Source organism: Anabas testudineus, chromosome 4 (assembly GCF_900324465.2).
Source record: "Anabas testudineus chromosome 4, fAnaTes1.2, whole genome shotgun sequence".
Classification (NCBI taxonomy): Eukaryota; Metazoa; Chordata; class Actinopteri; order Anabantiformes; family Anabantidae; genus Anabas; species Anabas testudineus.
The window spans coordinates 7,121,395-7,147,884 of record NC_046613.1 but is presented as its reverse complement, the minus strand read 5'-3'; the positions used below and the strand labels follow the sequence as shown (position 1 = coordinate 7,147,884).

General features: G+C 39.1%; 2 protein-coding genes across 3 annotated transcripts; both read left to right on the top strand.

Moving 5' to 3' along the window:
• Positions 1 to 139: 139 nt before the first annotated feature.
• impact (impact RWD domain protein) lies at positions 140 to 17,062 on the top strand. The gene is made up of 11 exons (XM_026345390.1): positions 140 to 531; positions 1,857 to 1,985; positions 2,068 to 2,120; positions 2,247 to 2,309; positions 2,465 to 2,550; positions 6,263 to 6,388; positions 6,481 to 6,575; positions 8,524 to 8,597; positions 9,033 to 9,123; positions 14,234 to 14,368; positions 16,992 to 17,062. The coding sequence occupies exons 1-11, from the start codon at positions 484 to 486 to the stop codon at positions 17,049 to 17,051; spliced, it is 960 nt and encodes a 319-aa protein (XP_026201175.1). The 5' UTR covers positions 140 to 483; the 3' UTR covers positions 17,052 to 17,062.
• A 1,837-nt stretch (positions 17,063 to 18,899) lies between these two features.
• On the top strand, positions 18,900 to 24,992 carry LOC113152247 (histamine H3 receptor). Of its 2 annotated transcripts, none has more exons than XM_026345386.1 (3): positions 18,900 to 19,349; positions 20,189 to 20,355; positions 21,702 to 24,992. In XM_026345386.1, exons 1-3 carry the CDS (start codon positions 19,337 to 19,339, stop codon positions 22,557 to 22,559), a joined length of 1,038 nt encoding a protein of 345 aa, XP_026201171.1. In that variant the 5' UTR covers positions 18,900 to 19,336; the 3' UTR covers positions 22,560 to 24,992. The 2 variants fall into 2 exon arrangements, with proteins under 2 accessions (XP_026201171.1, XP_026201170.1); XM_026345385.1 differs by having other exon boundaries at positions 18,900 to 19,654.
• The last annotated feature ends 1,498 nt before the right edge of the window (positions 24,993 to 26,490 follow it).

Here is a 26,490-nt window from a genome sequence, read left to right as displayed (position 1 = left end):
AGCTGTCTATCTCTCTCTCTCTCTCTCACTCACACACACACACACACACACACACTCCTCTGTGTGGTGTTTACACGGTCATCAGCTGATCTACGAGGAGCGGAAATCACTAGGGAAAGTCCAACTGTCCCTCCAAAATAAAAGCCTAGGTTAGTGTAATGGCAGAATAAGGAGCTCTGTCCCAGTAAAATCCAGGCCGTGCGAACGTGCTTTTCGTTAGCCGCATTTAAATATGAACAATAACATGAAAACACCTGCTTTGTGCAAATAAATCTCCAAATGATTTGTCCTTAGGTAAGTGATAACATGACAGAACCCGGAAGACAAATCACACGAACCTAGTGTGCTTCGACCTGGAAGCAGTTCACACTCCCACACTGACACTGGATCCTTATGTGTTTTCAAGTGCTTCAAGTTTATGTATTCTGTTTTCCTATTTACTTTCGTATCTTTAGCATCAGACACACTTGATGAAATGAGTAAATGGCCGACGTTATAGATCCGGAGAATGAAGAAGATCTACAGGCTCAAGTAAGCTGTGTTTACTTTGACAGCCAGTGGTACAGCTAAGCCAGCCCGGCAGGGTGCCCACTCCCTGTGGTGATGTAGTATGTTGAAGTGCCCTGCAGAGAGCGTGTAAGCCAGAAATGGACCTGTTGGCTGGTACCAGATGTCCGGTGGTTTAACAGTGAATCCATGCTCATAAATCTGAAATTAGACACAAACATCTCTTTTCTGTATCTGTCCAAGAATCAGTGGTGGTGGAGTTGCATGCTTGAGGAACTGTGCATAGACCATAAAATGCTGTAAAGAGGAATGCACACACACATACAAAAACACCACAGGTTATTCCCAAGGTGTTTGCATTCATTAACACGTGTTTTTTGAAGCTCAACAGGTCCTGCATGATGCACAGGGGCCACACACTGTGCAAGCAAAATACCCTGAGAATAATACATCCATCACTCACAGACATAATTAAACACGCAGTTTTATGTTCTAAAAAAAAAAAAAAAAAAAAAAACGCCTTATTTTTCACACCCAGTGCTTTTGGTATAGTTTAGTCACAGCGTGTGCCTCTCCTGCACTGCCATTAGTTTAGAGTCACATTGGTAAGCATTCAGTTCTCTGAGAAATAAATACCCACTGATTTCTGAATTACCCACACTGTTCTTTGACAAAACTTTACTGCTGCTCTGAATGTATTTACACAGTCCTCATCTGGATGAAACATATTCCAGCCACTTCTTAATAAAGACCAGAATTTCCCAGAATTTGACTTCTCTATCCAAGTAGTAGTTTCATTGCTGGTTACAGCACAAAATAAATGCCAATATCCTATTTTATTATCATATAAATATATACATTATATTAATATATTTTTTGACAACTAACAAATATCTTTGTTTGGATTAAAGAACAGATGATCTAAATGGGTAGAAGAGTCTTAATGTTTCTCCATGTGCAAGAAATACTGAGAATTTTCTTTTATTTTTTTAACTTGCAAATTAACATTTTCACACTTTTTGTACAGATTCATACAAATGAGATATAAAGTGTTAATTAGTGAGTTTTAGAGGTGCTGGTCGGGGGAATTTGTTACCTTTGGACAGAGTCGGGATACTGTTTCAGATCTTTTTTGCTAAACTAACCAGTATTTACATATTTAAAGCTACAGTAAGTAGTATTAGCACGAGGCTCAGAGGAACTCCTCTCTGCTCTGTGTGCCCTCCCTTTCCCTGCTCTTATACAGCTTTTCAGAGCATAAACTACTAATGACTTACATTCATCCTTAATGTCTACAGACTTTTGATTGTTTTGTTTTTTCCTCTCTTACTTTGTTGCCTCTCATCTAGATCGAAGAGGTCGAGGCTCTGTCTTCCATTTATGGTGATGAATGGTGTGTTATAGACGAAGCATCAAGAATATTTTGCATCAAAATATCCAACGACTTAGAGGAGCCAAAACTGACAGCATGTTTGCAGGTAGAGAGGAAAAAAACATTCTTCACATCGCTTACAAGTGTCCCTGCAACGTTATGATGTGATTTTTCTTCCTTTTGATCAGATTATTCTCCCACCCGATTACCCGAGCACAGCCCCACCCATCTACCAGATCAAGTAAGTCAGTTTGCCTTTGGAAATGTGGTCTTGAGGTGATCTGCTGAATTGATAGAACAACATCCCACTCAAAAACCCACTCCTCGTTCTACTTAATAACCCCGTGTTTGTTCATGGCTTTTGTAGTGCAGCGTGGTTGCGAGGGCCAGAGAGAGCCAAATTGGCAAACAGCCTGGAAGACCTCTACGTGTGAGTGCTTCTTGTAATTTCTGACTTCACAGGGTGGTACTGTGGAGCACTGTTAGCTACAACAAAAGCTTTTAAAGATGAACAGTTCAGTCTTGCTGCAGCCTGTGTCTTACAGAAAATTGAATCTGATATGGAAATATTTCAAATTTCAACAGGGAGCATGCCGGGGAGAGCATCCTCTATCTGTGGGTGGAAAAAATTAGAGAATTCCTGGTGGAGAAACCCCAGAGCTCAGAAACAGGTGAGGTGTGAAAAATTTAATTCATGCTTCAGGGCCACACTTTTATGGGCTATTCGTAATCACTTGAAATGACACTTGATTGTGAGCTTTTCAATGTAACCTGGTGAGTACAGGCATTTTTATCGCACTAAGTCGTGTCAACTGATTGTTTGTTCAACCCCCGCCAGCACAGCCTGTATGTATGCAGTTTCCCCTGATAATGGAGGCAGGTTTGCCACTCGATGCTTTCAACAAGGTCTTTAAACAAAAGCAGGCTTCTCATTTGTAGCCAGCTGTCTCTTTTATCAGATACTATCGAGCTAATGCCCCCACTGTGTGAGTTGCCATATATGCATCCAGCTTACTTTTTAAGGTTCCCACTTGAATTGCTGTAAAAACAAATAAAGAACCGTGACTTAAATATGCACATGATGCCTTCACAATATCATGCTGAAGTGTTGGGTTGCAGAGTGTAGCTCTAGAACTAATATTACAGTAAGTATTATAAATAAATATATATTAGGGGGAAAAAAATTCTCCATCCCTAAAACACATTACAAAAGATAGTGACACAGTGGTTGAATTTATGCTTAATCTCCATATTTATCATGCAAAAGATGTTTTAGTCCTGAAATAATTAACATGTTAACCAAATAATATAGTCTGCTATAGACTGAACTATGCTGAGCATTGGTCTCATTAGAGCTCCGTGCACACTGCTTTGATATCCTAAGTGTGGCAGACCTGTCGTTTCCAGTTACTGGACTAATACTGGACCTGAGATTAGATGATCTCTATCTAAAAGCAAGTTTAGTAAACTGTCATTTCACTGCTGTCCAACAGTACACAATAACATCGATGACAATTTTGGCTCTGATAAAATCAACATATCAATTATTAGATAATTACTCACAAACAAGTTGTTGTGTCAAAGTTTCAGATTTCTACAAGTGTCAGCATGAATCAGGTTTCTGGGAGGTCTAGTTGGCACCAGTGTCGATCATTGAGGCAGACTGGGTCTTTTAAGTAATAAGCCTGAAAAATATTAACTGTCTTCCCCATTGTTGTGTGGCATAAATCATCCTCTCGCTGCAATTCATGTGGTAATAAGTATAACTGGTCACAGCACTTTAGCTCAGAGCAATGGGATTGACGGCTTATTCCCATTCAAATGAGAGACACACAGCAAAGAGAGAGAGAGAGCAATGATAAGGCTGAAGATGCATATTTCACTGAAAAGGAAATGAAAAGGGAGTAAACAGGAAAAAGAGGACATGGAAAGTAAAGAGAAATAATGGGGATGATGATGAGGTCTGGTTGAATGAAACCAGACAGAAAGCAGAAGATTGGAGAAAAAAATCACAAAGACCAAATATTGGTTCACATAAATATGAAGTCCCATTTACTTTTAATGAATTTTGGCACCTTGTGTGCTTGAATATACAGTACATACACAGAATAAACACTGTAGCCATTACTTATTTGAACAGTTCCACTTTGATCATGTCATTCCCCGTTTTATTAAGGTCATCTAAGGTTTAGCAGGGTTTTCTTTCAAAAACTTACCTAGTTAGTATGTAGAACATAAAAGCACACGTCTGCTGATATTAATCCTAAATTACCTTTAATTTCTTCTTTATGATAAAGTAGAGAATGTTGCATACACATTAGTTTATACAAAGAGAGCTGTGTTTTACTGCGTTGTCTTGACTGATTTTCAATTTAATATGAGAATAATGAAAAAAAAAATTAACTTCCAAAAAGAGTTTATTCATTCCTCACTGGTAGTGTCTGTAGGTTTTCTTTTCAGACAGCATACATCCCCAGCAACCTTTACCAGGAAGATATGGAGGCTTTTATGTCAGCAGAGTTTGCGAAGCTTTCACTGCTGGTCCTTAATCTCACTGCTTTGAGTGAAAGGTAATAACTGAAGAAAAATCAGATAAGAGTATAAATATTCAGCGAGCGTTTAATAAGAAAGGCGGAAAGTGAGTGGGACAAAACAACAGTTTTCCTTAAATGTTGTCTAGCAACTATGGGTTTATTTTGAGTTACTGCACACTGGACTCCAGAAGCACTAGAGCACCAAAAATAATACATAGCTCAAAAGAAATAAAATATAATTATTTTAGGGGTGGTTAAGGGCTCAGTTTGTAGGGCAGCAATCCCAGTTCCTCCTGGCCACATGTTGAGGTGTCCCTGGACATGACTCTGAAACCCCGTAGCTGCGTCATTGTCTACCTGTGTAGGAGCGTAGCTGTCCAACAACAATTTCCTCATGGGGATCAATATGTGTGCTGTAGTACTACAGTGGCAAGAAAAAGTGTGTTTTCTGAATTAAGTTGTTATAAAATGTGATCTGATCTTAATCTAATTCAAGATTATTAACAAATATAATGTGCCTGAAGTAATAACACAGATGTTCTTATTTATTGAGAACAACCATAAAAACCTCATAGTGATGGTGGAAAAAGTATGTGACCCCTTGGAATTAATTAACTGGTTGACTGTTTTGTTTTTCTGAAGCCACTCTGTTGTTTACATGCTCTGGTGTTTTCGTTCATTGTCTTGTTGCATGACCTAACTTCTACAGAGTTTCAGCTGACGTACATTCTCACATTATCCTGAAGAATCTTTTGATACATTTGGGAATTTATCTTTCTCCCCAATCAGTGCAAACTTGCCAGGCTCTGATGCAGCAAAGCAGGCCCAAATCATGATGTTTCCTCCACCATACTTTACAATTAGGATGATGTTTACATTTCATATTTGCCTAATTGTAGACTGGTGAATTTCTCATAAGTTTGCAGAATTTCTTTCATTCACCATCTGTACTAAATAAAAGATTCAGGGACTCAGGAAATAAGGTGAAGTTTAAAAACTACAATTGAATGTTTCTGACTTTCAAGCCCTCAGGTAGCATCGCACAAAACCCGTTGTGCTACAGTGATGAATATAATGTAGCCAAATGGGCAGGAGAGGACTTTGGAAAACTGTACAATACAGTATAATAATTGTACAAGTGCTCTATATGTGCTTGCATTTAAACAATACCGTGAAGTTGATTAGTAAAAAACACTTTTGTCAGATATATAGCGCAAATGAACAAATCACAGATTTTAGTTTGTATTGGAATTTAGAAAAAGTTCGAACATTTCTGTAAATGGGTTTGTAATTGACATACTCTACATACATGGAGCATCAACTGAATGAAGCTGTGCTTACACAGAGCATACTGTTGTTTCCATAACAACAGAGCACTAATTTCAGCTCACCTGTTGATCTTTTTTGTCTCATCCCACTGCATTAGCTTGCAGTGGGTACTGGGCAGCATTACTGTGTCCAGCTCTTCTCTTCTCCATCAGTCGGTGTTTTGATTGACAAATGCTCCAGCATAAAAATTTTAACATTTCTCAATTGCTAATGACACTCTGCTCATTCAAACTAGTCCTTACTGAAAACGATCTGCATCTTCATTGTTCTCAACAATCTAGTGTAGGTCAGGTCTGAGTAATTGGCCATCTATTATGAATGGGCTCTCTTGATATTTCAGGTCATGAAACCATTTTAGTGCCAGTGTTAAGGTCATGTAATGGTATTTTGGTAATAATTTGCTCAGTAGGTGTCATTTTAATGACAAGCTGCGTGGCCTGCAGACAACACTGTGAAGACCTTTATAACCGACGACCTTTCCTTTACCAACACACAACTTGTGTTACATGACCCGTTTCAGTGGATCAACCAGAAATGGTGAACAGGACGGCCGAGGAGGAAGTGGATGACGATGATGATATACCTGACTTCAGGACTCTCAAACTGAACACAGACATTGCTCATCTCTTCGTGGATCATGCAAATGGTACTACTTACACTGTGTCAGTCTGGCAGATACTGTTGCAATTCATTCAGGCAAAATTAAATACAGCTCATGTGTAATATTTTATCTTGTAGATGAAGAGATACCTCCGATAAAACATGGAAACACCATCACAGACAGACGCAGCACCTTCCAGCCTCACTTAGCACCTGTGGTGACTCCCAGACAGGTAAGAAACTGAAGTCACATATGTTTTTCTTTCAATGACCAAATTCAAATGGTACAAATGGTACAATAAAAACAGACACATCTCCGTCAGTAAGTTGGAAGTGTTCAGTTGAAACTTTAAACGTCGCCTTATTTTTCTTGATCCATGAAAACAAACAGCAAATGACAGCTGAGGTTCACAGGAAATTACTTGATGAAGGTCTTGAGGAGAAGGATATAAATGTGGTAATTTACCATCAGTTATACAAATTGAAATATCATTTGGCTTGTTCCTGCATGCTAATCCCCCTCTCCAGTGCTCCAGTAATATATTGCGGTGTCTTAAAAGCTTCCACCTGCTGTGAAGGGTTTTTGGACAAAAATATTTACAGACGCAGCCGTACTCAGGAGACCAGATGAATGGAGTCGGGCTGTACAGGATTTACATATTTTCTTGTAATAGCCTGAAAATGTTGTTGTTGTGCAAGTTGTGATGATTGTGATCTGGTGCTACGAAAGCAAATTGGAGACTTAAGACTTACTTTTTAATCCAGTATAGCATTATTTATTTGTTCATATCATATGAAAACTGTATGGAGCCCCAGTGTGTTGAACATTAAATAAAAAAAGACACTATGAGACAAATAAACATATGAATATATGAATATTTTCAGTTTACTGGTGTTCAATTTTATTTAAATGTAGACATTTTTTAAATAATTTAATTTCTTCTAATTACTTTTTGAGGCTGTGGACATCAACATTGACCACAAAAAAAGGGTGTGCCCTAAATCGCTGCCTATTCATTTGTTGATTATTCAGGAACCTATTTATTTGTGCCATTTAGTTTAAGTTACCTACTAAGTGGTTACTTGACTAGTTAGGTAGCAGGTTCAGCCTCATTAAGGTAGGTTTATTAAACCAGGACGTCTGTGTACTGTTTATTTACAGTAGCGCAGCCTTGAGTTGATTCACAGTTACTTTGCAGTTGTTACTGTAATTAACAGGAGATAACAAGTGAAATCAGTTGTTTATCTTGATAGTTTGAAGGAGTTTAAAGTTGGAAGTGGTATACAAATATAATTGGAAAAATTTAATCAAATAAAAAATAATTAGCCATATTTGTATAATGGAATAAAAACTTCTAAAAACTCAAGAAATAGCAATTTCAAAGTGTATTCATGTCGGTGTTTGTCTCAGTGTTCATATTAATTGGTTTATTATTGAACATTTTAGGCTCCTTGTAACTGAAGTGACAACGTCCCTGTGAGTTCACAAGGTTTTGCAGTGAGTTGTTTGCTCAAGGTTGGTTTGTGTAATAACATAGAACAAAGGATAGATATTTTAATACTGAAGATGTGTGCTGCTATTAAATGACATTTCTACAGTGTCTTTCTTTCCCCACATTGGGCTCACAAATCCTGAAAAGCATTAATCAGGAACATGGAAAATAGGATACAATATACCAAGGTGTACATATTGTAAAACCCGCTTCTCAGTAATTGTGGTATTAATTCAATATAACGGTTATATAATGAATTATATATTAATTATAGAATTTCACAGACAAATGAATCCTGAAATATTCTAGTTAATGGTCACTTTCAACAAATGCAAATATAAAAATAAATAAAACATAACTCTGCAAACAATGTAGAACATCGGAAATGTGAAACATGGTAAATATGTGAATTTAACTTAGATTCACATCAAGTCACTGAATGGTTGTTGATTTCATTATTTCTTCCCCTTAAAAACAGTTATATATGCTGTTTTATGTATTAGTCAGCAGCGTCAGACAGCATGTTGACGTCAGACACGGCTGTGTTTTCAGTCTGACTGACTGTCAAATGGACTTCTTTTTCTTACCATACATCCACTCAGGGTTTCATTAGGAAAGCTACTTAATGCAGAGTAAAACGAGGATGTACTATCATGTGAAACTCAAGGGGTGACTGTGTGTGTTGCAGGTTAAAATGGTTCTGGAGAAGCTGTATGAAAACAAGAAGATTGCTAGTGCCACTCATAATATTTATGCATACAGGTCAGTAATTGCATATAGAGTCCGTACGTACAATGTGTTGTGGTTTATAATGCAAATCATGCTAACATGTGTCTCAATCTATCTCGGGTAATAAAGGTCAAAAAAATCAACAGAGACTTTTAAGCTTTCCTGACAGTACTGCGTATTATGTAAACAGCTGTGTGTGTGTGTGTGTTTGTGTGTGTGGTGTCTCTTTCTGTGCGTGTTTGTTTTTTCTCACGCTTGCCTTGCTTTTTTTTTTTTTTTTACTGGTCCTCTAATGAGGTCGATTTTGATGCACTGCCTGGGTGGTCATTACTCACAGCGAGGAGATGCTGACATTTAGACCACTTAAAGAACTTCTCAGATGAAGAGGCTGCCAGTGTCACGGCGTCACTCTGTGACCAAAATGCTCTCCCACCTAATGCCAAGCTGTTGTGTTTCTGTCTGTCGTAGGATTTACTGTGAGAACAAACACAGCTTCCTGCAGGACTGTGAGGACGACGGCGAGACAGCCGCAGGGGGGAGATTGCTCCATTTACTGCAGGTAATCATTTCATTAAGTCAAATACTGACCTTGTCCCAACCTGTGACTCTCAGAGCTGCATACTAAACTGTATGCTGCTTTTCTGCAAACAGCACACAAAGCTTTTGCCCATAATTGAGATTACAACCACGTTGCTAAATTTGCTGGTTGCATCCAACTTTGCTTTGGCTTTTTCATGCTTAATTGGTGCCTGTTCTGAGCTGCCTCGTTTAGTTTCACAATCTGCATAATTTCTCTGTTTACCTGTCCACTGTGGCTTTTAAAGCGGGATAGCTATGAGCAATGAGCTTCACACAGAGTTCCACAAGAGCCCTCATGTTTTCTGAGGTATTGTAGGCATTTGAAGACATTTCCTTTTAGAAATGCACACTCACACAAATACATGTGTATTAAACTATGTACTATAATTTTCTAGTTGTTAAATCTATGAAATGACAAAATGTTGAAAAAAAAAAAAAAAGACTAAAGTTAATTACGGTGCATACTTAAACTCATTGTAAGCAGGCTTAGAAAACGTACAAACTTGACCTGTGGCAAATGAAAAACAAATGCCACAGAGTATATTGAGAAAAAAATTTGATGCTTATGGTATGTTATCTGCTTCAATCCAAAAAAAGTCACCACCTGGATTTAACAAAGAAATTATCTAAGAGCCTCCCACTGGATAATTGTATAAATAATTATGTTTCAGCTGACAACAAGTTATTTAACTCTAACTGATGCAGTGAGTAGCTTCTCATTTCTTAAACAACCATTTTGGAAGACGCATCCTGTGGTCATGGATAAGATGTTAATCAAGCAAGCAATCAAGCAAAGAAAACATCTAAGGAGATTGATGAGACTACTAAAACTGGGTTAAGAACTGTTTAATAGAAGAAGGTCATGTGGTCTGATGAGTCCAGATTTACCCTGTTCAGAGTGATGGGAGCATCAGGGTAAGAAGAGAGGCTGGTGAAGTGATGCACCCATCATGCCTAGTGACTACTGTACAAGCCTGTGGGGGCAGTGCTATGATCTGGGGTTGCTGCAGTCGGTCAGGTCTAGGTTCAGCAATGTTGTGTATTCAAAGAATGAGGTCAGCTGACGACCTGAATATACTGAATGAATAAATGAATGAATCTTCCCAGATGTTACAGGCATATTCTAAGATGACAATGTCAGGATTCATTGGGGTCAATTTGTGAAAAAGTGGTTCAGGGAGCATGACACATCGTTTTCACACATGGATTGCCCACCACGGAGCGCAGACCTTAACTTTAACCTTTGGGATGTGCTGATGAAGACTTTGTGCAGTGGTCAGACTCGGTGATCATCAATAAAAGATCTTGGCAAAAGTAGAAATGAAAAACATAGAAAGAGAAACAGGAAGGTTCCTAATTTGAGAATTTACGTTAGCACAATACAGTTATTACTTTTTTTGTTATTACAAAATTTAACAACATTACCACAATGTTGAATACATACTGTATTTGACTGTATCACTTATACCTAAAAATATAGCATCTGAGTTGATAATATGCACAGTTAGTATGTAGCACAGATGCTGGGGTGCAGCATGAGAATCCACAGCTGGCTTACAGCAGCTCTATGAGACTTGATTGGGCACAGCAGTACTTTAAGTGAAATGCTAACACCACCATTGTTTACCATGTTCACCATAAATTAAATCTAAACCGTCTGACCAGGTGATCGAGCTAGACTGATATTACCATTCCTGTAGACACTGAGATGCTGTCGACAGCATGAGATGATGCTTGTGCTGTCCTAACAAATCATTTTTAAAAATCATTATTATACCACTAAAGCACCACTACAAATCAGAGCAGCATGCTTATTACTCATGATTGTAATTACCAAAACTATTTTTACAGGCTGTCTCTGTAACAGCGTTTAGACAGTCGGGGCTGATTTTATTATAGTACATCAACATCACAGTCTCTTACGATGTCAGAATCATGATATGAAAGCAAAATTACTCATCCCAAAGGCAGACTAGCAAAACCCAGACCACTAATATTTACATAATGTGTAAAGTTCCGCTCTGTGCCCGTCCACGGAAATGTGGTCCCATGATAGTAATGTCACACTATTATTAATCTTTTAATTTCACATATGAAAGAGACACTTGTCACTGGCTTGCGCTGTCAGATGGCACCATGATTCACACACACCCACATCACACTAAAATGTGTAATTGTCCACACACTTATTGTTTCACCGTAATATCGACTTAAGGCCAGTGGAAGGCTTAGAATGAAACAAAAAGTTTGCTGTTCAGCAATGACTTAAACTAGTTTTGTCATACTCATTACCAGAGGGTGCACAGTCGTGTCAGAGCTTTTCCAGATGAGATCCATGACTCAGGCCAAAGTTCATACTTGCTCATAAGATGACGGCAGTCGCCTGTGCCAGTGTGGCCCTGTTAGAGAGATAAATCAGTGTGAAATAGTGCCTTAGATTCTTGGTGTGGATGTCAGAAACTACATTTTGAATAAATAGGAAAAAGACTACAAACATGTATTGATACAGTGTACATAATACTTTTTATTGCACATATTTTACAGCATTTAAAGACAGAATATTTTTAGCTGTGTGTGTCTCTCTCTTCACATAAAACTGCTCTAATGTTTTTTTTTATATCATCAGTGAGTCAGAGATCAGAGATGTGTAATGTGAAAGGTATCAGCTGACAATGAGAATTAACACTCATACAGCATCATCCATACCCATGTGCTGACACATCCATAAGTGAATCACAAGTGGCCAAAAAGAAGTAGTTTTAAAACACTATTTTACCATTGTCGCACAATTTGGCAACACATCTATAAATCCAACTCTGTACATTAGCTAAACAGATAACTTCAAACAGATGAATGTAGCCTGGACTTGCTCGTGTATTTGCTTGTTTTATGCAGTTATTTGTGGACATGAGAGCAGATTCAAAGACGCGCTCAGGTCACTTCCTGCAGCTGACTGACCTACTGTTACTGGAGCGATAGCATCGGGCCCACTGTGTTCCTGTTCCTCCTTCTGAGCAACACACTGATTAATCTTCTACTTGTCACACTCTCAGCGTACTTATCAATTTACATGAAGAGCTTTCCTCTTAATCTATTCTTCTCTAATCTCATTCCTCTCCACAAGCCTTTCTCCCCATTTCCTCATTTAGATTTGTGCTTTCTGCCAGTGAATGTGGAAGTGTGAGGTGATGAATAAAAGACTGATCTGATTAATAGTGTCGGCAGCCAGATGGGGATGAGTCCCCTTGAATGACAGATTGCAGTTTTTGTGTGTGTTGCAGTGCTGAGCCAAATTCTCCTCTTACATTATAGTAATTGTCTGGCCTTTTGGGGAATTAGTTTATTACCTATTTAGTGGGGCTTTGATAAGATGAATGCTAAATCATTCTCTGCAAGTTCAGTAGAGAGATACAGGGCAATGTATCACACTGCAGCCACACACAGCCTCCAGTTAGAAGTAGAAAAATATATATTTTAACCATCCAAATTTTATATGTGTATATTTTACGTTAGCCTGCAAACTACAGTACATCCAAGAGTCATCCAGGTTTTGATGACACGACTTCTTAGAGCCGTCCCTACAGGTACAGTTCTACATGAATTAACTGATTTGATCAGTTTTGAGGTCACGATGAAACGAGCATTAGCATTCATTTGGAGTGAGTGTTCTGGCCACCTGCTGCAGTCCGTTATTATCTCCTCTCTGCTTTTTGCTCTATAGCAGTTCTTGAGGGAAGTGTCTGATTCTATAGTTTCTAAATGCTGCCCTGTGTTAACAGCAGGTTGCCAACTTTGTCTGCTGTTTGGTGTCAGTGCTTGGCAGGTAGACTATATTAGTTTGAGCTTGAACAGCTGCCTGCTGCTGCTAAATGACAGCGATGAGAGCTCTGCCCTGAACCAGCCAGAAAAGTTGCTGGCAGTAAATGAAAAGAATCAAGTTAGAGATGCTAAAACAGTCATTTAGATCTAAGAGAAATTCCGTTTTTGATCCTTAAACTCAGAAGGAAGACAGAAAAATTAAGAAATATCCCTGAATATGGACTGTCTGGGCACTGGCTTCCTAATACACATCACAGTGTCGACTGAATGACATCAACAAAAACTAACTGGATTTATACTAACTTATTTATATTTTTATTTATACTAACTTATACTAACTAATTTATACGAAGTTTTTAATGGTTACATAGTAAGGAAAGAGTTTCTTTGTTTATCACTCCACTGTTAGACAACTTGACTATAAATAGATATGATTAATTCCATGGCTACTGTCCCTGGAAGTGGGTGCACGGCTGAGATTAATGTGAACACATGATTAGTAAAATAGAAGTGTACAACCTGAAAGAGTCTACTTAAGGAGCTACTTAACATCTCTGTTCATGATTCTGTGTAAATCTAATACATAAATCATGGTGCATACTATCACTCACTGAGTAAATGTGTTTTAAAATTTATACAGTAGCAACATGAAAACATAATTCCAGCAGTGTCATGATTTGGGGCTGCTTTGCTGTCTCTGTTCCTGGAGAGCTTGAGGGGAAAATAAATACCTACATTTATTAAGGTATCTTACAGGATAAGGATGATATCAAAGTAAATCTACAAAATAGTTTCACAAAAAAAAGGATAATCCACATTTTGGACTGGCCCAGTCAGAGCCCAGACCTCATCTGGACGAGGATGCTGAGGAATGATCCTAGAGAGTGTTCATACCAGACGTCTTAGAAATATGTCTGAGCTGAAGCAGTTCTGTCAAGAAGGACGGCCCAAAATTCCTTCTGGACGTTGTGCAGGTCTTATGCACAGCCACAGAAGTGATTGTTTGAAGCAATTGCTGCCAAAGGTGGTTCAACCAGTCATTAAATACAGGATTCACTTTGCTTTTTCCACCAGCACTGGGAATGTTTAATGGCTGTGTTCAACACAGACATGAACATTTGTTATTGTGTGTTTTATTAGCATTAACATGCAGTATTATGTGTCTGTTATTTGAGGTAATTCATAATTTGAATAAGACCAATTAGTGCAGAAGATTCAGGAAAGAGTTCACATGCCTTTTCTTGCCACTGTACTGTGTTTGTCTCCCACAGATTCTGGACGTGCGTAATGTCATGGTGGTCGTGTCTCGATGGTATGGAGGTATTTTATTGGGTCCTGACCGCTTCAAACACATCAACAACTGTGCAAGAAACATACTGGTAGAGGAGGGATACACTGCCTCCACGGTGAGACACACGTCTGGGCCCTTTATGTATCAGTCTGTCATCTTCCTCTGACATGTAATCAGTCAAATTTGACAGTTTCTTGATGCTGAAAACCACCTGAAGTTTTGTAGTTTAACTGGCTTGTACACTAATATCTTCCCAATTACCAAAAAGCGAATTGATGTTTTTCTTTTTTGCCTTTCTGACATCCAAGGCAGTCAGAACTTCAAAAAGTAATTTCAGTACTGCTAGACAGTATACATATATTCACAGATTACAGTGAGACGCAGCTTTATAATAACTGTGTCTGTTCAGCTTGCTTTGTGTTTCCACAGCAACTCTTCAGTAGCTGTGGAAACACATTAGGGGTATTGGTTCATTTGAAGTGGTGAAGTTGCCACATGTTCTGGAGATCAAACACTGTGTCGTAGCTTTCACCAGCCTGAAGTTAGGTCCAGTCTGCTTTGAAGTCGTCTTTGTGTTCTGGAAAGTTATTCTAGCGATAACATGGCTGACCTAGGCACTGTTGGGACTGACAGATGAAAGATACTGTAAGCCAACTCTTAAAAGTATCATATTTCAAAACCCCATTAACTCACAGTAAAAATCTGCACATCCTTACAGCAAAGGCTCAGCCCCTAACCACCACCCCCCCCCCCCCCCTGGACGTCAAGCCTGGAATGTGTGACAGATAATTAGAGGCCACTGCCTGTGGATGGATGGATTTACAGCCTCTGTAGGATAGCTTGTTTCCAGTTCATGAAGTTTTTAAAAATGAATAATACCTAAAAAAAAAATCAATTTAACAGCTTAGTTTTAATCAGCCCACAGCTGCCTGTCTGGAGCTCTGTGATTGACAGGTCATATAGAGCTGAGCAGCCATTCAGACCTGTTAAATATTGTATAATTGAAAACTTCAGAAAACACAGTCATGTGACTTTAAAAGTAAAGTTAAGATCAAATGTTATCCCTTGATATTTTGTACCCGCTGACTATTCCAGCATATAGTCCAGACGCTGGGCACTAACTGTTCCTGATGTAACGGCCAAACTCTTTCATTGTATCTGCTGTCAGTAATCATGTCTGACATGATTGATCACGACATTGTATGTGGTGTATTTATTATCATGGCTAATGAGCTGCCTTATTGTGTGATTTTGTGCACTTATGTGTAATTAAGATAATTGGACAACAATTCTCAACAAGCGTCTGCAGCTCACCCATTGCATTTCAGTTCAGCAGCCTTGAACTCATCAGCAGCCCCGTAGTTACTTTTCCACATAATGACATATAAGTTAAAAAAACCTAATTGTAGTATTAGATGCAACAATATCTTTTAAAAAAACGTCTTTCCTCATTATTTCACTTATGAAGTAAAATTACTATCTCTCTTGAATAATCAACTTGTCAAGCCAGGAAAAAAAATCTATATCAGTGTGATTGCTGTGCGAAAAGGATTTAGTAAAATAAGTCGACCATAGAAGAGAAGATTTAAACTGCTGTGCCACATGTGCAAAACACGCACTGCTCTTCTGTCAATTTGGAGACAAACATTGTGTATTATTCCTGCTGCTGTGTGACCACAGTGTTTTAATATTGTCAAATGAAGAGAGACACAGGCCAGGGGCAAAAATCTGTGACTAATATTTATTTGTGAGGTAATAGAAAAACAGTTGGACAGGGCAACAGTAGATATTGTCGAGTAGGACAGTGGAGACAAAGAGGAAACAAATTGCAACAAACTACAAAATTATCAGGGAAACAAAATTGGACCCAGAACAGACCCTTGAGGTACACCTTATCTATAAATTAGCTGTTGTCCAAAAAAGCAACATAACAATTCAGGTCAGTTCAGTCTCAGCCTGTCAGTCAAAACTGCATGCAAAGGTCAATTGTATTAAAACCATACAGTGCTTATCAACTATTTTGTTCAGCAAGATAGATGGTATGTGGGAGACATGACTATTTCTGTGGAAGATAAGAGAATAAAATCTAATTCCTACATTTTGGATTTTCTGTAAGAGCAAAATAGACTAAGAAGATAAAAGCTTAACCACCTCAGGATCTGACAAGATAAATTTGCTTTTTAGAAACAATAATAAGGGCTGCTTCCTGTCGACTTAAAGTGTGGGGAAAGCGCCAACCCAGGGTGGTAAAAGCAGGGAACACAAATATTGGAGCCTGGTTTACAACCCCACTGTTAGAGGCTAAAATATAAAAAAAATTATTTCAACATTTTCATCCTGCTGTATGTATGAAAATTGTTGTTTGCTTCTTTTTGTCCAGTTAGGCTGTTAAAGCACTGGGAGATCTACGTGTTGGCAGCATGGATTGTCAGAGCAACAATTAGCGAAGGATGTTTTATAAAAGTACTTCAGAATGCGGTTTGGTTTGATGCAATTATGGGAACACATTAAAACAGTATGGTGCGTGCCAACCAGTACATAGTAATTTGCACATTCCGGTAAGTCAAGGAAACAGCAGGAGTTCAGGTACAAACGCATCAATGAAAAATTGAGTCATGAGCCGTAAAGCAGCACTAAAATATTAAGCATGGGAAGAGCTTTGGCACCATTAAGCGAAGTGCTAATGCAAGATAAACATTAGTGTGTTCAATCTCTAATCTTTTCCTCTTGTTTCACAGGATGAAGCCACCAAATCAGGAGCGAAGACCAAAAGGCCGAAAAGCAAGAAGACAAAATGAACTTCACAGTTGAAAAAAAAAAAGACTTTCATTCACACCCTTGGCTGTTTAATTGAAAAGGTCTTTAACTGATTCAGATGCATCTTAACAAACAACAATTTCCTGCAATTAGAAATAATTTCTCATTTTCCTAGAAACGTCTTCTAGGATTTTTTCTAATGAGCCTGTTAACTGTGTAATTTATGTCACGCCATTTTGAAATGAAATGTTTACAGTACAACATGCTTTCATTAAAACAATCGACCCATGGGGATTTACAGTGGGAATATGGTGTTCCTCCGTTAATGTCTTCTGGCTCTCGCTGTGCTTCCTCTTCCACTTTATTATATCATTACATACCTGATTGATTTATTTTGTTCAGGAGGAGACAAATTACATTTTGTTTTAGTATTCGTGTTAAACTAATTCTTCACTCTGTCTTGATGTTGGTACAGTCTTTGTTCTTTTAAGTTTTCAGACAAATCTGCACTCAAATGAAATTCATACACCATTTATTCAGTGTTTCCAAGAAATATGATCAGACATCACAGCTGAACAAAATGAAGTTCTCAGACACTTTCACACACCGACTTGGATAATTTGCATGTTCGCTTTCCCCAGTACATTTAAAATCCACTTGAAGCCTGCTAACTATTCAGCGTGTCACAGCTGGGTGTTTCCTCTGAGCAGTGGGGTTTTGCCTCACCTCTGCAGTTTGATGTAGCTCGATCCCTGGAAAGCCATGGTGCGCATATTAACCACCCCAGGGTGGGCTTAAGGCAGCAGAGGGCTTCTTTTTAAAAATACCCAGGGCTCGTCTTTTGTCTTTTACCTGTGTATCATGGAGGAATAAGGTCCAAGCATGATCCAGGACATTTAATTAGAACACAATGGTCTGAGATTCTTGAAATGTCCTCCATGTCTGTGTAAAAAGCTTCCTGCTCATTTCAGCCACTGAGAATAATTAGAGCTAATTTGTTTCACAGACATGTGTTGCTCCCTGACAAGCTGTCATCACACTGAACCCATCATCTCAGCCCTCTATCATATTTTAGGAGGCTAGTGAAGAACTCATGGAGCTAAATTCATATGCCAGGCCAAGAGGAACAAGTGGTCCACTTAGAATATAACAGATTTCAGCATACAGTTGTTCAGTTGTGACAACACACCTGGGGAAACCTTTGATGTAGCAATATTATATTATTTAACAAGTCTGCACATGCTATTAACCTACTAAATAAGTAGTAATCAGGAATTGACGTTTAATATTTTCTTATACTGTCTAATATGTATTTTGTGCATTGAACATTGATATTTTAAGGTTTCATTGAATCTGATTTTCCATACATCTGCTAACTAACCAGGTGATGTGGACCATTATAAAATGGGAAGAGCATGGTTAACCCTCATGTCCTCTGTCTTGGTCAAATTGACTTACTAGGACATTCAGCTCTGAATCCCTCACTGAACTTGCTGCTTGGTGTTGCTTTAATATTTACCTGCTGGTGATGACTGGCTCTTTGCCGACATCCTGCTGCCTGCAGCTCAGATCTTTCATCTCAGCCTGTTTCAGGCGTCTGGACCACTTCAGCTTGTGATTGCGGACTTCAGCCTTTGATCAGCTGCTGGGCGGGCAGAGAAACGAAACGACAAGGAGTTTGTCTCATTTTTCAAAATAAAAGCTTGTGTCTTCGGACACCTGTTTGCATGTCGGCCACACGAGGAGAATATTTTAAAAAATAATTTTCTATACATTTTTCATCTGGTGAATGTAGCAGACTGTGTCTATAGGGGGGCACAATCATGTGGCCGTGTCAGCTGGTCTTACATATGCTTGTGATTTCAGCTACAAATTAATTTGGTGTTCATTAAGGTGATCATTCTCATCTTATTAGTATTTTTTGAAGTCATGTTTTAACATTTTGATCGTCTTGCCGTACATGTTTTATTTTGATAAGAGTGACCGGATACAGCACTTGTCCTCCACTGTCGCTCTCTTGACATCCGTGACAAAAGGCACCGTGCGCTCCTCGGCGCCCGCACATCCCGCAGCCTGCACTGTTAATAAACCGGCTGAGCAGAGAGAGGAGAGAGCACCCGTAGAAAACACAAATACTGTTATTTATTAATAATATTGTAAAAATAGATTAAACTTCAACTTTGTTGCTCTACATCAAATTCCTATTTCTTCTCGGAAAAGAAAATGGGAGATCTTGGAAAAGTGTCTTCATGTAATCACAGCTCTTCAGTCATGCTGGACTCTTTGGTAAAGTGGAGCGCACCGTCTGGGCGCGCAGTCGGACCTGATGGTTTTTTTCTGTGCGTAAAATGAAAAAAAAAAAAAAAAAAAGTGTCAAGAAAAAATGATTTTGGCTTCAAATTAACCATGGGCGCGCATCTTGTGGAGTCCAATTCCAGCGGCAACTTGACTCCTGCGGTGTCTGAAGCCGAGGCTGTCCTCCCGGGCTACCTGGTGGTGGTCTTGTCGGTCCTCATGGTGACTCTGGTTGTGGTTGTGGTGGCTGGAAACGCGCTGGTGATCATGGCTTTTATTGTGGACAAAACTCTCCGAAATCAAAGCAACTACTTCTTTCTCAACCTTGCTATATCTGATTTTCTCGTGGGTGAGTTGTTGTCTCCTCTTTCTTTCCTTGTGTCTCCTCCGTCAGTTCGCTCAAATTCTGCTTTGATTCCTTGTTCTGAGTGATTTGCCTCTAAATTGTTTATTCTGATCGTGGCAGAAACTTTCTAATTTCCCTACAATATAATTATAGTGAGTCACTGTTATTCATTAGCTGGCTGATTTTGGCCCTACCCTTCTTTTTACTTCATTCATGTGTTACATTGCCATGAAGTATTGTATGTAGCTGCAGCATCCCTATATTTTACTTTTGTATTCACAACCCTCTCATTGTGCTGCTCCTATCTGCAGCATTAGATAAATTATGGCTTTCGCTTTCATCTCACAACCAATGCAGCCTGCATTTGTTTCTAAAATGTGATTCACTTACTCACAGCCATGAGTTTTGTGTTTGTGTTTTTAGCCAATAGGTCTCACATTATGGAACTGTTTGGATGTCTGGGTATTTATAGGCAAGTATATTGATTGTGGGGTCATGCAGGTTGTTTGACTGTATGCTTGTTAATGCTTGTTGCAGGTGCCTTCTGCATCCCCATATACATCCCTTACAACCTGACTGGCAGGTGGATGCTGGGCAAAGGTCTTTGCAAGGTGTGGTTGGTCATGGACTACCTACTCTGCACCGCCTCAGTATTCAACATTGTCCTCATTAGTTACGACCGCTTCCTGTCGGTCACAAGAGCGGTAAGTATCTGCTGTGGAGGTGCTCATAAGCACACGGACGCATGAACACAGACGGGTTCATTGACATGGCCGAGCTGGAGCACAGAACGTAAACAGTAGCAGTGGATGTAGATGAACATCATTCAGTTGAAGGGGTACTTCACAGGTCCCCTTTAATAGGTGGAGTCCATCTTCAAAACGAGTTTTAACCAAAGCAAAAGCAGCACAGTACCTGTTGCCTTTAATAGCTCCTCCAATGTACGAACCAAAGAGTTTTCATTTTAAGAGTTGTTTTTTTATAACTTAGCGACCTGCACAGGACCAGTATTAGTCATCGATTATAACACATCTCGCAGGCAGCATGTTCGGTTGTGACTTGACTGACACAAAACTGAAACATTCCCATGTGGAGACATTTTATGGTGTCAGAGCTTGTTCTTTTTTCATTTGCTAAAATTGTCAATCCCCCTCCTTCAGCTCTGTGCAGCAGTACATTCACAGAAAATGAATTTTATTTAGCTGCTTACTAAGCAGTGTAATAGCATCTCTGTGGATCTATCTGTGGCTGCTTTTATCTCCTTGTGATTGATGATTTATTCTCAGTATGATATCTTTTTTCATTTATGTATTTATTTATAGAGACATGAATATCTGTCATTTGCAATGGAAATTCTTTCTCTTCTCTTTCTAAATTATCACTCAAGCCTCGGGCCAGAATCAATTATGGTGAAGTGGATCTATTTGATTATTTATTGACTCTTTAAAGTGGATTTTTTTTTGTTGTTGCTATTTTATCACAGTCACATTAGCTCCATTATTGTCTCGCAGTGACATCTCCAGCTGTTGCAACCGCAGAGACACATTTAATAGTTAGAGACAAAGAGAAGACGAAACACAACAACACCATAAAGGGAGGGAGTGGGAAAGTGGAGCCCCCCGCTAAATGATAGAGTTTAGACTTGGAAGAGGTGAAGTGAAAATGGAGCGAGCAGAATGAGCGACGGATGACGACGAGGGAGGAGTGGATTAGGAGAAACCAGATGTCTCTTTCACACTGTTGTGTTGCCTCAGTGAATGCGGCTCTCAGCCTGACATTCCCCTTCTCTCTTTGGCTTCGGCGACACACCGAGGAATAAGAGCCTCATGAGTGGGTTTTATTTACAGCGTCTCCCTGCTACTCTGAGGCAGCACAATACAAACAGGGCTTCATTTGAAGGCACTCAGAGCTCAAGCGTGTTTGTCAGCCTGTTAGTATGACAGCAGCTGTGGCTGTTTTGAAATGTAACAAATGGCGTTATTGTGTAGGAGAGTTGATGTTCGCGGTGCATCACCATGAGTCATATTTGTGCCTCTCTTTTCTCTCACAGGTTAAATACAGAGCTCAGAGGAACATGACCCGCCAGGCTGTGTTCAAGATGCTGGCAGTATGGGTGTGTGCGTTCCTCCTTTACGGCCCTGCTATCATCTTCTGGGAGACAATCGTCGGCGAGAGCATCGTCCCGGCCCACGAGTGCTACGCCGAGTTTTATTTCACGTGGTACTTTCTGCTCAGCGCCTCCACCTTCGAGTTCTTCACACCGTTTGTGTCGGTGTCCTTCTTCAACCTCAGCATCTACTTGAACATCCACCGCAGGAACAAGAACGGGGGCGCCTGCGTCGAGGACGACGCTAAGACCCAGAGGACCAGTAAGAAACACAGGGATGGAGTGGGCTGGTCTGTGTTTTTCGTCAAAACTCGGAAGGTGTCGTCCAGTGAGCCCACTGCCATTTCTGCAGTTATTGAGGACGATGACATCCTGTCCCCTTCTTCCAGCGGGGACCCTAATACAAGCCAGATATTCATACAGCGGGAGAAGTTTTCTCCTCACAGAAAAAACTCCAGGTTGTTTCAGCACACGGCCTCCTGCTTGGCGCCCGGCCGTAGGACACAGGGATCTCGCCTTTCCAGAGATAAAAAAATAGCAAAATCGTTGGCCATTATTGTCTGCATTTTTGGGATTTGCTGGGCTCCTTACACTCTACTAATGATCATCCGTGCCGCCTGTAGTGGTGAATGTGTGGCGAACTACTGGTACGAGATTACTTTCTGGCTTCTGTGGCTGAACTCTGCCATCAACCCGTTCTTGTACCCGCTGTGCCACAGCAGCTTTCGAAGGGCTTTCTCAAAGATACTGTGTCCTAAAAGACAATCAGTGCAGCCTCAGTTTGAGGCCCAGTCTTGTTAGGTGAACTCTATTGCACTTCCATCTTTTACAACCAGCTGTTGTTGGTCAAACACTGTAAAAATCCATGTACTGTTCTTCCATGAAAAGAAAAAACAAAACAGAAGACAAATGTTTGCATTAAATTGAGGTTCATCTGAGCAGACAGCAATACAACAAAGTGTGCAAGTGAAGGAATCTGTAGTTCTACAGTAATGTTGTTAGTGAGAGGGGAGAGGAGTGGACTTTGGGCACCTATAAAAATGGGTAGACAGTAATTGCCCTTCATAATGAGCCCATGTCACATTTTTCAAATGGTGTAAATTATTTCAAAATGTATGCTAACCTTCAACGACAATCTCTGTAAGCCTCCCAGGAAGAGGCGAACTCGTTTAGGAGTCTCTCTTTTTTTTCCGATTTAAGATATAAGATACGAGAACAAGAGCACACAAAGAGGTTTAATTATGTTTAGCATGTAACCGCAGCTCGAGTCAACTTGCTGTTTTTCATGCCCTTATTCAGATCAAATGAATGTGAAGATAGGATTGTCTTTTATAGTTTTATGAAGCTTCATAATTCCTCTGTACATGAACCCCTCCACTCTACATAATGATGGGAATTTGAAACTGAAGCCTCCCTAAAAGGTATTTTGTGAATTGAAGGTTTTCATCAAGCAGCAATAGGATAAAAAATGTGGAGTTCGTAAATTTCAAAGCACGTGGAAAGGAAAGAATAGCCCGTGTTTGTTTAATAACTACTGAGTATACTTCTACCACAGTGACGTTTTATATTATATCTGGGAGCAGGGTGAATCAGCTGTCATCTGCCAACATCTGAATCTGCACTTAAAATGTGTCCTTGCCAGTGTTCAAAATGTACAGAACTATAAAATGAGAGCAGCATTAAAACATTTGTACAACATCTATGCTAATTTACTGTAGGTGGTTGTGTTCTTCATTTATTCAAAGACCATTAACTGGACTACCTTGTATCTCGACTATGAATGTGCACGTAGAGAAAGAGAGGAAGGCTGCCTACGGGCCTGTAACTGTACGGGTGAAGGTCAAATGTGGAACACAAGAAGTGTAAATGAATAGTTTGGCATTTTGGGAAATACACCCACAATATTCAACTTCATGCTGAGTGTTAAATGGAATAATTGACAGTGCTCTCATGTTTGTATGCTAGTTATGAAGTTACAGTCCACATAAAGAAGCCTGGAAACAGTTGGTCTAGCTCAGTCTGAAGGAAACAAAATCTGTGTATGGACACCTTCAGTGCTGCATTATAGGCGTGGTGTGACTGAATACATAGTAAATTCAGTAGGGGAAAACTATACTGTACTGTAAGTACCTTTACTCTGTACTGTACTATCCACTCTTCAAATGAAATATCCCCATCTACTGAGTCATGATTTATTAATATACAAGTACATAAAGTAGCCAAATTCTTTCGTGCAGCTGCAACATTAGTGATTAAGATAAAATAATATAGTTAATAAATACCATTGTGCATAATGCCCACTGTACTTTAATGTTTGGTGCTTTGAATATAGATGATGCCAATAGTTTTATCTAAGTTTCCGATGCAAGACTTTAACTTACATTGTGATAATGACACTTGTTCTTAAGTTTTGTTTCTATTTTCATACCACCTGCTGTTTTTGTTCTACAACAAGACACTGAGACCTTTAGACCTAATATTTGATTAATTACTGGAAATGTTTCTTTGCTAACTCTTTTTTTTTCAAAGTTTGTTTACAGTTTACAGCACAAATGTAAAGTGAGTTCACCGTGTCACATTTTAAGATTATTAGTTTCACTGGTGTGCAACTCCCTGCATTTTCTTTTTATTACTATTAACTAAAAGAAGAAATTAAATCAATGTTGACATTTTTTTAAACAAAATTATCCAAAATAAGGTTTTTAAAGTTGTTCTCTCTTTGAATTTGTGTGCAAATTTGTGTGCAAATTAAACAAATTTTCCATTCATGCTCACGCTTTATGGGACACATGGAACAAACGAGTTTAACATTTGTTAAATTTTAATTATCAACAACAAAAAGGTCCAAAAGTGTTTAACCCATAAAAACCCACAGTTATTTTATGGTGAAATTGTTTTTGTTTTTTGTTTTTAATCGTGTCCTGTCAGGCAGCGTATCACGCAACATAATAGGACTTAGGTTCTTATGGGTTAAAATATTTGTTTTTTATCACTAACAATTGGATTCATGCCCAGAGAAAAGTTTCTTAGTGAAGAATTTGTACTTTTCTAAGTAAAAAAAAATAAATTTTTGGATGTGTACTTAGTATTTCAACTTGAGCTGAAGTGGGATTTGAAGTGGTAATTTTCTTTGTAGTAGGTTTTGAACAAGTACTTGCACTTTTACTTGAATATGGAGTTTGTGTACATAAATGGAAATGGGAGATTATGGACAAATCGGTTAGCAGTGGTGCAGACATTGGTGATTCTGTGTCTGCACAATTTAAAAATGTTTGAAGTTAAAACTGGTGCTAATTTGAGGTCAATAAAAAACATTTCCTGCCATAAGACTGACAGCAGCTGGTTCAGATGATACAAATATAGGAAATACTGACGCCTCTTTAAAAAGTCCTGTAACAGCCTCTGTCTCTCCAGCACGGCAGTGACAACAGAGAGTTCTTATTTTGAAAATACTGTGAAGCTTTTATTATCTGATAACAAGGACAAGATAAGTGAAAGGCGTGACAGAACTCTGCGAGTCTGACCTTTGTTACATATTTCCAGCACAGATGAACAGAATCAAAATATGTCCGGGAAAGCATCCTTTGGGATTTAAAACTCCCAGGAGACAACAGCATCGCTCTGTCCCGTGGGAATAATGTGGGACATTTCATTTTAAACAGACGTTTGGAGACTGTTGAACTATGGGACACATACCCGCAGCAACAATTCACAATGATGGGTTTTTGTTTTGTTTTTTGCCTTCCTCCAACAAGCAAATTCAACAATATGTTTTGCATTTGAATTACTACTGAATATAATAAATATCTAGCTAGTAATACTACAATTACAATAACAGAAATATCAAGCACGCAGTGTGTGTAAGCTGTTTAGATTACAGGTCATAAGTTCAGTACTGTACCATATTTAAGACGGATGCAGATGCAGGAGATCAGTATCTTTTAAACGGCTGATGTCTTTACCAGCTGTCTGTATTAAACGCACCCATCAACAGGTTTTCCATATCTCTTTCAGACACACCACATTAAGTGGCTTTTGTTTTAAGAAAGTGCTTTTCTTTTCAAACACCTTCCAGACAAAAACAGGGTTGTTTTTTTTTGTTTTTTTATCTGCGCTCTGTGGCGAGATCTCTTGAGGATAAATGGATTTTTCGGTCTATGCGTTGGTGTTGCTCTCCCACTGACCCCATTTAATAATAGTGGTTAAAATGCAGTGGTTACTGTGGGTGTGGATTTCACGTTTCGTGCCACAGCTAAAGTGAAAATGCTTTGCTAAACAGATCAAAAAGAGACACAGGAGACACAAGTGTCAGGCATTCCTCTCAAAATCCGTTAGAAACGGAAATGGACTCTTGAATTGAGGAGTGCAAGCGGCTTTCCTCCGCCCCCACCCGAAGAGAAACATGTGACAAAGTCAATTTGGAAGCATTTCCTCAAAGGTCAGCTGAAGATGAGATGAATAGACTGTGGTTTAGGTGACTAGAGCAGAGACGCAGGTGGACTTGCAAATAGAAAACAAATTGCTCAGCCCAAGTAGTGACATTGTTTCCATGCGCAGTGGGAACCCTCCGAACCAATATTCACAGTCTTTCAAAAAGGAAATTGGAAATGGTTCACATACCTCTAGTTTATGTTCGAATTGCTCTGGGATACAAATATGGTGACAGTAACGTAATTGTTATTGCACCTAACGTCTGGTGAACACAAAATACAAATGAGCTCCTGGAGGACGG

Bases quoted from the DNA above. Each gene is read 5' to 3' on its own strand.
- impact (XM_026345390.1), top strand. From the start codon at position 484: ATGGCCGACGTTATAGATCCGGAGAATGAAGAAGATCTACAGGCTCAA. The intron at 2,551-6,262 runs GTGAGGTGTGAA...GACCCGTTTCAG, and splicing joins ACCCCAGAGCTCAGAAACAG to TGGATCAACCAGAAATGGTG. The intron at 6,389-6,480 runs GTACTACTTACA...TTTATCTTGTAG, and splicing joins CTTCGTGGATCATGCAAATG to ATGAAGAGATACCTCCGATA.
- LOC113152247 (XM_026345385.1), top strand. From the start codon at position 19,417: ATGGGCGCGCATCTTGTGGAGTCCAATTCCAGCGGCAACTTGACTCCT. The intron at 19,655-20,188 runs GTGAGTTGTTGT...TGCTTGTTGCAG, and splicing joins TATATCTGATTTTCTCGTGG to GTGCCTTCTGCATCCCCATA. The intron at 20,356-21,701 runs GTAAGTATCTGC...TTTCTCTCACAG, and splicing joins TCCTGTCGGTCACAAGAGCG to GTTAAATACAGAGCTCAGAG.